The 13,117-nt window shown below is 39.6% G+C and overlaps 1 protein-coding gene across 2 annotated transcripts in view; it reads left to right on the top strand.

Annotated features, from left to right (window-relative positions):
- The window catches only part of LOC131228041 (mediator of RNA polymerase II transcription subunit 23), a 138,805-nt gene extending 131,157 nt beyond the window's left edge, over window positions 1–7,648 (top strand). Inside the window, exons 18-21 of one of the 2 annotated variants that reach the window (XM_058223876.1) lie at window positions 63–837; window positions 2,503–2,684; window positions 6,187–6,290; window positions 6,776–7,648. In XM_058223876.1, the coding sequence (XP_058079859.1) occupies window positions 63–837; window positions 2,503–2,684; window positions 6,187–6,290; window positions 6,776–6,977 (1,263 nt within the window). In that variant the 3' untranslated portion in view covers window positions 6,978–7,648. The remainder of the gene's footprint in view (window positions 1–62; window positions 838–2,502; window positions 2,685–6,186; window positions 6,291–6,775) is intronic. The other variant, XM_058223877.1, reaches the window with a different exon arrangement.
- The last annotated feature ends 5,469 nt before the right edge of the window (window positions 7,649–13,117 follow it).

Raw genomic sequence — 13,117 nt, 5'->3', positions numbered from 1 at the left:
TTTCTAGTTCACTCTTTGTTTTCTCTTCTAGCTTCCTCATATTGATTTTTTATTCTCTTCAGATCCCTTTCTCTGAGTCATTTCCTCAACATGTTGGTTCATCAAATACTGTTATGTGCCCGCCACCGGACTATTTTGCAACTCTCTTGCTGGGTCTCGTGAATAATGTTATACCTCCTTTGAATAGCAAGTCAAAACCAGGATCGATGGGAGATCCTCCAAGTATTCCTGGGCGTGCGGCACTTAATAAGACTCAAGCAACATCACAATTTGGGACAACAAATACTTCAGAGGGTCAGAGGGCATTCTATCAAAACCAGGATCCTGGCACGTACACACAGCTTGTTTTGGAAACTGCGGTGATTGAGATCCTTTCACTTCCTGTACAGGTTTCACAGATTGTGTCATCACTTGTTCAAATAGTTGTGCACGTCCAGACGACATTAATCCAGTCTAGCAATGGGCTTCAGGGAATGCCGAGCAGTACTGGGCAAGGTTCTGCACTACCAACTTCCCCATCGGGCGGAAGCACAGACTCCTTAAACACAAGCAGATCAAACCCATCAACATCAGGAATAAATGCAGCCAGTTTTGTTTCCAGAAGCGGTTATACATGCCAGCAATTATCTTGTTTGATGATCCAGGCTTGCGGCCTTCTGTTGGCCCAACTCCCACCAGAATTTCACATGCAACTATATTCGGAAGCATCAGGGATAATTAAAAGTTGTTGGTGGCTCACTGATGGGAAAAGGCCTCTGAGGGAACTAGACTCTGCTGTTGGCTATACATTGTTGGATCCTACTTGGGCTGCTCAAGACAACACCTCAACAGCCATAGGTACTTTGCTGCATTCTGTAACTGTTTAGTTCAATCTAGTGGACCCCAGTTTTTCAACAATCTAGCTTTGGAACCATTAAGTCATTGTCTAATTATAATGCTTCTGAGATGCGAGTAGTAAAATGCCAGATGAGCCTTGTTATGGTTGCTTGAAAGAGTGGGATCTCGAACTCTAATCTCTTGCATGTTCCAATGTAGCACGTATGAATGCAACTCATGTCATTCATTAGATGGTCCCAAACATCTGTCTCACAGCCTGGGTATCAGCATCTGTCGGCTCATCGGGCGGGTCCTACATGCAGAAAACATGGACCGCTGGTCAATTCCTTTAACCATACATGCATTCATACAATTGTGACCTGCATAATTGGATGGGCCTTATATTCAGACATACATGGTAATTCCCACCTGATGAATCACCCATATCTTGACATTTGTGCCACATTGACATGTATGTTACTCTCACTAGTTTCCTTGCATTTTCTGCTGTCAAACAATCTTGTGAACTTGTGTTTTCTGAATGTTATATGTTTTTGCATTGGTCCCAAGCAGTGTTCGAAGTATCGGTATCGCTACAAATTTTGCTGACTAGGGATATAGAAACAATATCAATATCATCGTTAATATTGCCTATACCCGGAAATACGGAGAAATATTGGGGAAACATGCGGAAAATGGTAGAATTTTTCAGCGAAACTTCAGGAGATGCTAAAATATGCATATTTAAGAATAAAAAAATTACAGAAAGAATGCATACATAATAAGTTTCCATTTAATGGGGACTTAAAAGCATGTGTTGGTGTAAGAAATCAGTCTAACAGTAACCAAAATGAGTTTATATAATACAAATGCAGGCATGATACAATAATTAAGACACGAAAAAGTAAATGAATTCAAAAAACATACCTATCTATCCATCCAACCATCCATCCATTCCATTATATATATATATATATATATATATATATATATATATATCATCATACAACCACGTGCCCATAAAAAAATGAATTATAATTTTTTAAAAGAATGGTTTTGTGGCAATATTGATACATTGGTGATACATTGGTGATATTATCGAAATATCGCCGATACACTGGCGATACAAGCGACACCTGGAATTTATTTAGTAGAAAATATTGGTGATACATTGGTGATACATGGTGATAGAAGGGACACTTGGAATTTACACAGTCAAAAACATTGGTAATATTGATACATCGTGATACTTAGTGTTATTGGTATCAGTACCAGTGTTATTGATATTGCCAAGCTAGAGATACGGATAATATCGGGGATACTTTGAGCAATGGTCCCAAGAACTTTTGATCTTTTACTCTCTTGCTTTCACCATGTTAAAAGGTTGCATGTCTGAAGGATCTATGAACTATCACAACGCAGTCCAAATGGATAAAACTATGAATAGTAGTATTTGTTGAATGGTTTCTCCTAGAACCGAACTACTCATAATTTCACTGAAATTCAGTGATGGTAGATTACATCACCAGAATCAGGCATAGAAGCGCAAGCATGTTGCTCGTATGTTTTAGGGAAGCATTGTTATATCATTCTCAATCTCGTAACCATTTATAATTTGCTCAATGTTTGTTTTATTTAGCTTTTGCAGTAGAATTGTAAGTCTGTTGCGTCATGGTTTTATTTCAGGTAATATAGTTGCACTTCTGCATTCATTCTTCAGTAACCTTCCTCAAGAATGGCTGGAATCAACGCACACAATTATTAAGAACCTTAGACCGGTGTCTTCTGTTGCAATGTTGAGGATAGCATTTCGTATCATGGGTCCGTTGCTTCCTCGGCTTGCTTTTTCTCGCCAAATCTTTATGAAGGTATGATCAGTCTTTGATGCAGTCATTTTCTTCGCTTTCTTCTGACAAGGAACATGGACATCAAAGGTTGCAATACAGGACCGTCCAATTGTGGCTAAGACCTGTAGTTTTTTGTTTTATTGATAATGTTGCATGGCCACTATTTCCTAGCATGTCATGGAATCATCACAGTTTCTTAAATATTTGAGATACAAGGATTGCTAGCCTCAAATGCACTTCTACATGTGGCCCCACGTGCAGAACATCTAAGGTTGCACATGGGTTGGTTCGGTCCGGTTCTTGGGTGAAACCAGAAACGAACCGTTCCTAACGGTTCTACAATTTTCGGAACTAGAACCGGACCGTTAGCACCCTAGAACCGAACCGGAACCGGACCGTGAAAAACGGTTCGGTTCCAGATCGGTTCCATGGTCCTGGGCAGCCGGCAGCAGCACCCAAAGAGAGAGAGAGAGAGAGAGAGAGAGAGAGAGAGAGAGAGAGAGAGAGAGAGAACCATGCAGACGGCGAGAGAGGGCAGGGGCAGGGGCGAGAGAGATTAGATTTTTTCTTATTATTATTAACCTAAGTTTGGATCAACGGTTCGGATCTAGTGTTCGGATCCACGGTTCGGGCCACAGTTCGAATCATCGGTTCAGATCCACGGTTCGGATCAACGGTTCAGTTCGGTTCTACATGGCCCTAAACTGGAACCGAACCGTATCCAACGGTTCTTAGAAATTTGGAACCGGAACCGGAACCGGTGCAGTCCAGAACCGGACCGTTGGATCGGTTTCGGTCCGGTTCCACAGTTCTACCGGTTCGATGTGCACCCCCATCTGAGTTGTGCATCAGGTATGACCCACTGTGCAGATGTTTTGATCCCAAAATCAAGCTGGACAACCATCTGGTAGGCAGGCCACACATACAGCAATGATGGATAGGGTTAATAAAACTGGTAGGCTTGTTAGACCATCCATTGATTCTGTGCAACTGGTCTGATTTTTGTCCCCAATCACCCAATGCTTCCATGCATACATGCCTACCTGCTAGATGACTGACCTGATTTTATTTTTTATTTTTTTGGCCAGATAATATACATGGTGGATACCACCTGTTGCATGGTCACTGTCCTATGGATATGCCAGATTGGCTCGTGTTGCCACATCTGGAGGTGCATGTGGGCCTAGCAAAATACTTAGAGATAAAGAATTTCTCATTGAAACTGCCATTTGCTGGATTTGTTGTACATGAGCCTGTATAGCTACATTGATAACAGTAACATGGTAGCTTTGCGAGGATTCCTAAAATCACATCTCATTATGCAGTCATGATGCATAGTTATTAGAATGGTCTCCGTGTTCAAGAAAAACTACTCAGTTCACAGTTCTGGAAATTCTACCATTTTCTGAAAACACATTGATGTGTTCTACAGTTCCTTTATCTGGTTTCCTTTGTTGTTGTTATTATTATTATTATTATTATTTTGTCAGTAAACAATTTTATCTATTGAAGTTGAAGAGGATGAATATCATAATACCGCAAAATCATAATTTCTATGATATTTTAATGCTCCACGGAACCTACACATTTTTAATCACTTTTCATGTCTATGTTCAGATTCTCTCCCCGGAAGCCGTGTTGTACCGAACAATAAATTTAAAGGTCTTCATAAAAAGACCTTTAAAGTTGCATTTTGAAGATTACTAAATGGCTCCATATGAATGCTACAGATTTTCACCTTCTTTTGGATTCTAGCAGGGACTGGAATTCTCCCTCTAAAGATTCCTGCTTTTGACTCCAAGGAATTGCATTTCCTTCTTTTTTTTTTCTCCGTCTCCATATACATTTGTTATCCAAAAATCATAATAATTTGTATAACCTTTATTTAACAATTTTAGGATCAATTGTTGTGTCAGACTGTCCATTCATTCATACAATTAGCAGCAATCATAGTGCAAAAGTTCATGTGTTGATGGGATGGTCACTACCATCCAATCGATGGTGTGAAAATGGACATCCAGGATCTGGTGGAGGAGCGACTTAGGTCTAACCATCATCTTGAAACATCTATTCAATAGGTCTCAACATGGTTTGCTTATGGTTCCAAAAGAAGCAATCCACTTTGAAGATGCACTAACTACCAGTCTATGGCTCATAAAGAATAAAAGGTTCTTACAAAATGGCCACATTCAGAGGGTTAAAATGATCTGACTGGCATTTCTTTTTTTTTTTCATTTATTTATTTATTTATTTTTTTTTTGCATATGGCTTGTCCCTAGTGTGACAAAGGAATGGACAGTCCGGATCGATGATTGCCTTCCCATGTGTCATTAAAAAGCTTTGGGGACATCTAGGGCTGCAAGTCGGGCAGGCTCAACCCGACCAACCTGTGACCAACCCGACGTTGGGTTGGGCTTGGGCTGAATGTATTCGGTTCGACCTCAAGCTTGGGCTATACAAGCACCAACCCGATAAAACTTGGGTTGGGCTCAGGTTGAGGTCTCGGGTTGCCCGACCCAACCCAAACCCGATCTATATATAAGTTACTTATAGATTATAATTGAGTGTGGATTGGCTGTGTTGAAGGCACTGGAAATTCCAGTGCCGTCGGGTATCATCAGTCCACGTCATTTCCAATGACTCAAGATAACAAGATATGCTGGATTTCTCTCCCAAATAGATTACGTGCTACACAACATGACTTTTAAAAGAGTAGTTGTCCTACATTTTAGCTTGTTTGTTTAGTAAAAATGAAGTTTTTTTAATGATAAATAACTACGTATATAATTAACAAAATCATAGATACAAAAAATAAGACGTATTGAAATATAATAGACTAATGTAATAACGAAAATATTAGCACGTATCCACCCGACCAACCCGACCGAGCCCGCTTGGGTTGGGCCTGGGTTGAGAATTCCCAACCCAAGGTTGGGTTGGGTTGGGTTGGGTTGCGTTGGGTTAGGGTTGAGCTATAGGAACCTTGGTTTGGGCTAGGGTTAAGCACCAACCCGACCCAACCTGCCCGACTTTCAGCCCTAGTGACATCACTAACACCTGCATGAAGGTTGGGACACCCACCCAACCACAAAAGGTTCTGGACTAAGCATGGGGAGATGGTAAGACTGAGCCCTGTCTCATGTCCTAGAAGAGATGAGTGAAATTTATACGACCCAAATTCTAGAGTCACAGCATAGGCTCTGACACCTTGTTCATGCCTAGCAGTGTCAACTCTTTTGGTTGTTAAAATGGAGGAAAGATTCAGAGCAAAGAGGTCACCCAATATATTGGGATGTTGATCTTAAGCCTTTTGCAATACAAGTGGGACGATATAGTGCGGCTTTAGTATTACTGTGCTCGTGCATCAAAGGGTGGGCCCCGCCTGTGCTTGACTATTCTGTAGAGGATTCTTCTCAGAGGATCATTTCTAATCACAATTACAAGGGTGTTTAAGTTAGACAAATTTGCCTTTTTCCCATCATTAACAATGCAATGATTCTAACTCTTGCTTCCTATATTTCAGACCCTAGCACTGCTGTTCAATGTCATGTCAGACGTGTTTGGGAGGAACTCGCAGCCATCATCTCCTAACGAGGCATCGGAAATAGCAGATATCATCGACTTCCTGTGAGAACTAGTTTCTTCATCTAGAATGATATCTTCATTGCTCTATTTTATTTCAAGTTACATCTTCCTCAGCTTAGGTTACCCTATATGTACTGCTACACGTGGTTGCATTGTTACAAAATCTTGCAGCAGGTGGGTTCTACCGTGAAGGTGGCCCCATAAATAAATAAATAAAACAAAAATAAAAATAAAAATAGGCAAGTGAACTTGTCTGGTGGGCCACATTCGATGCAAGCGGGAGATGTTACAAAAGAATTATCAATTGTTCAAATTCAACATGCATGTGGCCCATTGGAAAGCCAACCAGCCTGATTTTTGGGTGAGGTCATTTACAAGGTGGGACCGTTCTGATGAGTGGCTTAGATATGCCATGCATAAACAGTGAATTGAGGAAATGGATTAGCTTGATGGAACTCTCCATTGCTCCATATGGATTATTTCTGTTTAAAGTACTCACAGATGCATATAATCAAAATTGTCATCAGGCACCATGCTGTGTTATATGAAGGGCAAGGAGGGCCTGTACAGAGCAGCAGTAAGCCCAAACTAGAGACATTGACTCTCTGCAGCAAAGTCATGGAACTTCTACGGCCGGATGTGCAGCATCTCCTGTCCCATTTAAAGACCGATCTGAATTCCTCCATTTATGCAGCGACTCATCCAAAGCTAGTCCAAAATCCAACATGACTGGTGCACATTTTAGGGCTCGTAGTACTTCAGTGCTCCCACATTTTCTTTTTCACAGGCGACCACAAATGCATGATTCTTCAGTGCTTGCTTGCACTACTGACAAAAGAGAGACTGTTGTTGTATTAGAAAATCGACGGACACTGATCCTTTTTGCCTTCTCTTTGATTGGTTCGATTGGGCCTCTGGCAGCATAGACGACAAAAACACCTATGTGAATCATTCAAAAGGCATGGTTTTTAGACTTAGAGACTCAGATCTCGTTTGGTCTCGGGTTGAGTCGCGACTCACCCGAGTTGGTGGTGACTCGGTGGGTCGACTTGTAGTATCAAATGTAATAAGGTAGAGTGCCAAATCTGAGTCAGCGCTTCTGAGTTGCGACCAACTGGTCCAAGTCCTAAAACCATCTTCAAAGGGCGTGGGCCAATAATATGGAGTTTAGGGTCAGATCAGATGCTGCCTTGCTTGGGCATATCCTGCCATTGTATTTTCTACTACTAATCAGTGGACGAGGCAAAAACTCAAAGTTGGGCTGCGATTTGTAACATTATCTAATGGTAGGTTGTATATTTGGAAATCTGAATTTTTGTAGAAGGGTTAAAAGTTATTGTGGATTATGCATACAGGGACTTTCATGTCCATGGACAGTCCATACGTCCATCTGAAATGTACATCTTAGTAATTCTGATTCTCATGGGACACCATACCAAAAAGGCACTGATTATCATGACCTTCATTTTATGACTGTCATGAATGGAATCTAAAATCCACTCCATCCATCAGGTTCTATGCTCAGGTCATAAGTCAGCTTGATCAACATCTCGGATGGGCCATATCACATGGAAAAGTGGGATTGGGATGCTGGCCATAGGTTTGCGTGGGCCACCCCATGGTGTATGATTTTCAACGAGCCTGTTAATCAGGTGAAGAGAAGATACAAAAAACAGCCTGATAACTCAGCAGTTTTGAAAATGATTTTTATATGGTTCCCATAGGCGTGGCTCATTTGGGTTTTTAATCTGTATTGTCATCTGTACAGTTAAAAACTGATGTTCACCTTACGGATGGACGGGATTGGTTTTACATACAAAGCATGGTGGACCCCACAGATCTTTGGTTCTCTCTTTTCTGGCTACATGCAGAGAATATAAGAAGTACGGCTATATGCATTAAAAGAAGTGAGTTGGTGCACTAAAATCTCAATGCTTGCTGGCCAAACAATTGCATTTTTATAATTAATTTACTGTCCCTTAGCTAATGATTTGAAGACTCTAATTGTGAGAGCAAAAATATCCAAAGTTATTGGCGTAATATATAGCAGAAATGAGTTGTTATGCAAACACAAGGTGTTTCTGTGTGGACACCCTGATCCGTAGCTCAAGGGGTAGACTGAGTGAAAGATACCTCGTTTCAACACTGAGGTCATGGTATCAATTCCCTTGTGGGGTGGCTAACAGTGAAGTGTGAACCGACAGTGGGGTGTACTAACAAAAAAAAAAAGGTGTTTCTGTATGGGGAGTAATTGCTTTGAGTCTACCCAATGGTTCATTGGACCTGACCTGACTAGTGGCTCTAGGTTCAAATTTAGGCCGATGGGGAAGGTCTGGGTCCAAAATGTCAACCTGAACTAATAAATGGGTGAAAAGAAATGAGCCGAGTTGGTCCTCTTAAAATTAAACCGTCTTAATTTGGACCTGTTTTTTATGGGTCCAATTAATAAATGGGTTGAACTTGGGTCATATTAAAATAGTCTCTATCCAAATACAATAAAAAGTGGTTATATATATATATATATATATATATATATATATATATATATATATATATGGGGTGAATTTTCACCCTGATCTAAGATTCTGGTGGGCCATAGCAAAGAGAAATTCAAATCAAGGGAAGAAACCATTTGCATTTTTCATGGCCCACTGAAGTTTTGGATCAAAGTAAAAATTCGTACTAGGGGATTTCATGAGGTTCTGCTTCATGTGGACCGTTTAGATTTGCGAGACTCATCAGATATGATGAGTTCTCAAAAAAGTTCGTATGTAGTGCGTACGAACTGGTTCGCAGTGAGCGTTTTCGTGTGTGTGTGTGTGTGTGTGTGTGTGTGTGGAAATGGTTCTTTGCAATCGAGTTCATGGGAACTTCTCATGAGGTTGAGCTATGTAGGCCCCACCATGATGCGAACATCAACACTAGGGGTGCACACTGGTCGGTTTGGTTCGGTTCTGGGGTGAAACAGGAACCGAACCATTCCTAACGATTCTACAATTTTTGGAATCGGGACCGGACCATTAGCACCCTAGAACCGGAATCGGAACCGTGAAAACGAAATGGAACCAGAACCGGAACCGGCGCCATTGAAAACCCATTTCAATAGAAAAACCCATTTCAACAAAAAAAGGAAAAAAAAATAATTAATAATCGTACCTCAACTGCCATTGAAGGAAATGCGATGGCCGTCCTTCTCAGTTTTCAGTGTCAAAGAGGAGAGCAATACGCATGGGGTTTGCAAGTGGCAGGTGACAAGCACTACAAACAAGAATTAAAAAATAAATAAATAAAAGAAGTTATGGGTCCGTTTGGATGGTCAATCAAAATCACAATAACTCCATTAAAGGTTAATGACCAAAGTGAGACCATCCCCAAATTGCAATCACATCGATTTTCTAGTTTAACTTCACTGAAATGGTGACAGCCCCAGGGTTTCATTTCATATAGGGTAAACTAAACTGTATGAATTGCAAATTGTTTCAATTGAGCATTGAAACGCATCAATAGAAGTATATCAGAGATTGGAAATTTTGAAGTAGATGAATGAGAATTACTGACCTCAGATTTCTACTAGAAACAACAGAAACAAGTCAACAACGGCATTAAAACCCTACTTCTTCAAAGCACTCCTAAAAAGTAGGAAGAGTCGCGTTTTTCCCACCGATTCCTTCGCCGTGGCATCCACGCGTGCCATGGAATATTGTGAAATTACAGGACTGCCCCGCCTTGGCAATGGACCGGGAATCGGATTCGGGAACTAGATACGGCGAGAGAGAGAGAGAGAGAGAGAGAGAGAGAGAGAGAGAGAGAGAGACGACGATAGACAGAGAGATACAGAGAGGGAGGGCGCTGGGACTGGGACGGCGAGAGAGAGAGAGAGAGAGAGAGAGAGAGAGAGAGAGAGAGGTAGGGCGCTCAAAAAGGGTGGGTGCTCAAATAGGGCGGACGCTCAAAAACGGGCGCTCAAACAGGTTTTCTTTTGTTTTAAACTAAGTCGGATCAACGGTTTAGATCCATGGACCACGGTTCCTGTCATGGTTCGGATCAACAGTTCGGCTCGATTTTATAGGACCCTAAATCGGAATCGATCCATAATCAACGGTTCAAAAAAATTTAGGAACTGGAACCGGACCGTTAGCACCCTGGAACTGGATCAAATCGGACCAATCCAACAGTTCTGGTTCGGTTCCATGGATCCAACGGTTAAATGTGCACCCCTAATTAACACCGTGCATTTGATGGGTCCCCTTTAAATTATGGGATATCTCAAAAATTAGCCATATATAGAACTCAAGTGGGCCATACCATCTAAAATCGTGTGAAAACATGCCTAAAACATATAAAATCACTTGGTGGGGCCCACCTAGGATTTGTGAACCACATCTCGGTGGACCCAACAAATGATTATGAATGTTTTAATGGGAGGTTAACCCCCCTCAACTTTTGTATGTGGTGTGACCCACCCAAGTTATGGATTGACTTGATTTTTAAGATCATGGCCCACCATGGGATGGTGCATCTAACTGATGGGGTAGATGTTCGAGCTATGTGGGCCCATCGTGATGCGTGTCAAACATCAACACCGTGCATTTGATGGGTCCCCTTTAAATTATGAGATATCCCAAAAATCAGCCATATACAGAACTCAGGTGGGCCATATCATCTAAAATCATGTGAAGGCATGCCTAAAACATATAAAAGCACTTGGTGGGGCCCATCTGAAATTTGGATGCGTCTGAAACTCGGTTTGACCCCTCATCCAAGTGGGACACACATAATGGATGGGCTGGATTTGTGAACTACCTCTTGGAAGGCCCAACAAATGATTATAAATGTTTTAATGGAGAGTAACCCCTCTCAACTTTTGTATGTGGTGTGGCGCACAAAAGTCACGGATTGAATTGATTTTTAAGCCCTAGGCCCATCATGGAATGGCACATCTGACTAACGGTGTTGATGTTCGACACACGTCACGGTGGAGCCCACACAGCTCGACCTCATGGGAAGTTCTCATGAGCTCGACCACATAGAACCTTTTCCCATATATATATATATATATATTAGATTAAACTATATATATATATATATATATATATATATATATATATATATATATATATATATATATATTAGATTAAACTATAACAATGGTTGAACACAATTTTCTAAAACTTCGTTACCCATCCCCCGCTAGTAACAATTTGAATTGTGTAAATTGTGGGTCTCATTGCTGATGGAGAATATGCTAAAACATGGAAAATATAGTAACACTGTTAATTGAACTACCCTATCCATTTGATTTTGCCCATTGAATTTAGATTGCTAGCTATTTTATTTTTTACCATAAAAATTTAGAGTCACTACTAATTAGAAAGCTTGGTAACTTATTTATGTTAAAAATTCACTGTAATTTCTATAGACAGCCAAGATCTACTCCAAACCTAACCTATGCAATAAATGGGCCAGACAACCCACTAAGTTAGTAGGTGGGCTATTTTTAACGTGGACCTACTTAGACTTGACCACAATTTTATTAGGTTGGGTCCAGGTTTAGATTCCTTGTCAACAAGTCAATGAATAATGATTTTACCATTTGAAGATAAAATAACTACCAGTTATTTTTTGGGCCTATCTTAATGAAGTTATTTTCTTATTTGGACAATTGATGCATAAATATAGTGAGAGAAAGAGTCTTTACCTAGTATTTGTTGACAAAGCATGTGATGGAATCTCTAAAAAGTTAATCGGGTAAATATTAAAAAAGAAGTTTCATGAAGACATTGATAAGATTATAGATATGTACAAGAAGAAGTGGCAAATGTGGGACCACTAGCAGAAAGATTGGTGAATTCCAAATTAATTATAGTATTGTACTAACAAAAGCAAATGTGGGACCACCAATAGAGAAAGACGAGTGAATTTTCAATTACTATAGTCTTGTACTAGTAGTCGGCAATTGGCAGTCGGCATTGACATTGTACCCTTTTAAATTAGTTATGGAATTAATGTAGCATATACTTAAAGAGATCTCATTGTATATGTTTGTAAATGACATAGTTCTAATTGATAAGACAAGAAGGGAGTAAATGCACAACTAAATTTATGAATGATGCCTTTGAATATAAATGAGTTCAAATTAATTAGACTAAAATATAATGTAGAGTGCAATTTTGGTAACAATAAGAATTGAAATGAGCAATTTGTTAAGATTGTTGACCAATACATATCACAAAAATGACTACTTTGATATTTTAAATTGATAATTCTTGAGAGCCGATAACTTGAGAAGGATGTTACCCATATAATTTAAACTAGATAAAACAAATTAAGATGTACTTGTAGAGTTTTATATGATCATCATCTACTAATATAAACTAAATGAGAAATTTTATAAGATAACTATAGGATTAGCAATGCCTTATGGAACTGAATGTTGGCCAATTAAAGAACAATATGTTCTTAGGATAAGTTTAACTAAAATTATGATATTGAAATGGATGAATGACAAGATAAGTGAGGATAGAATCAGAAATTAATACATTTGAGAAAACTTATGAGTAGCACTAGTAGTTGATAAGTCAAAGAATATAAGACTTTAAATGATTTTATCATAGGCAATGACCAAGAAGCAAAAGGGAAATGCTGAAAAGGACGTCATCAACGGAGGTAGTAAGAAAACACATGAAGCGGCTATGATGTAATTGAAGTTATGAACATTGATGGAATAGAACAATAAAATAGCAGAATAGAACAATAAAATAGTTGACCCAAATAGTTGGATAAGGCTTAAATAATAATGATGATGATTATCAAAATCTTGTAATATTTTCAAGATTATTAATTAAATGATATTAATCTGATAATATCAT

Source organism: Magnolia sinica, chromosome 15, assembly GCF_029962835.1.
Source record: "Magnolia sinica isolate HGM2019 chromosome 15, MsV1, whole genome shotgun sequence".
NCBI lineage: Eukaryota > Viridiplantae > Streptophyta > Magnoliopsida > Magnoliales > Magnoliaceae > Magnolia > Magnolia sinica.
Note: the sequence above shows the minus strand (reverse complement) of the source record. Positions and strands in the feature narration are given on the sequence as shown.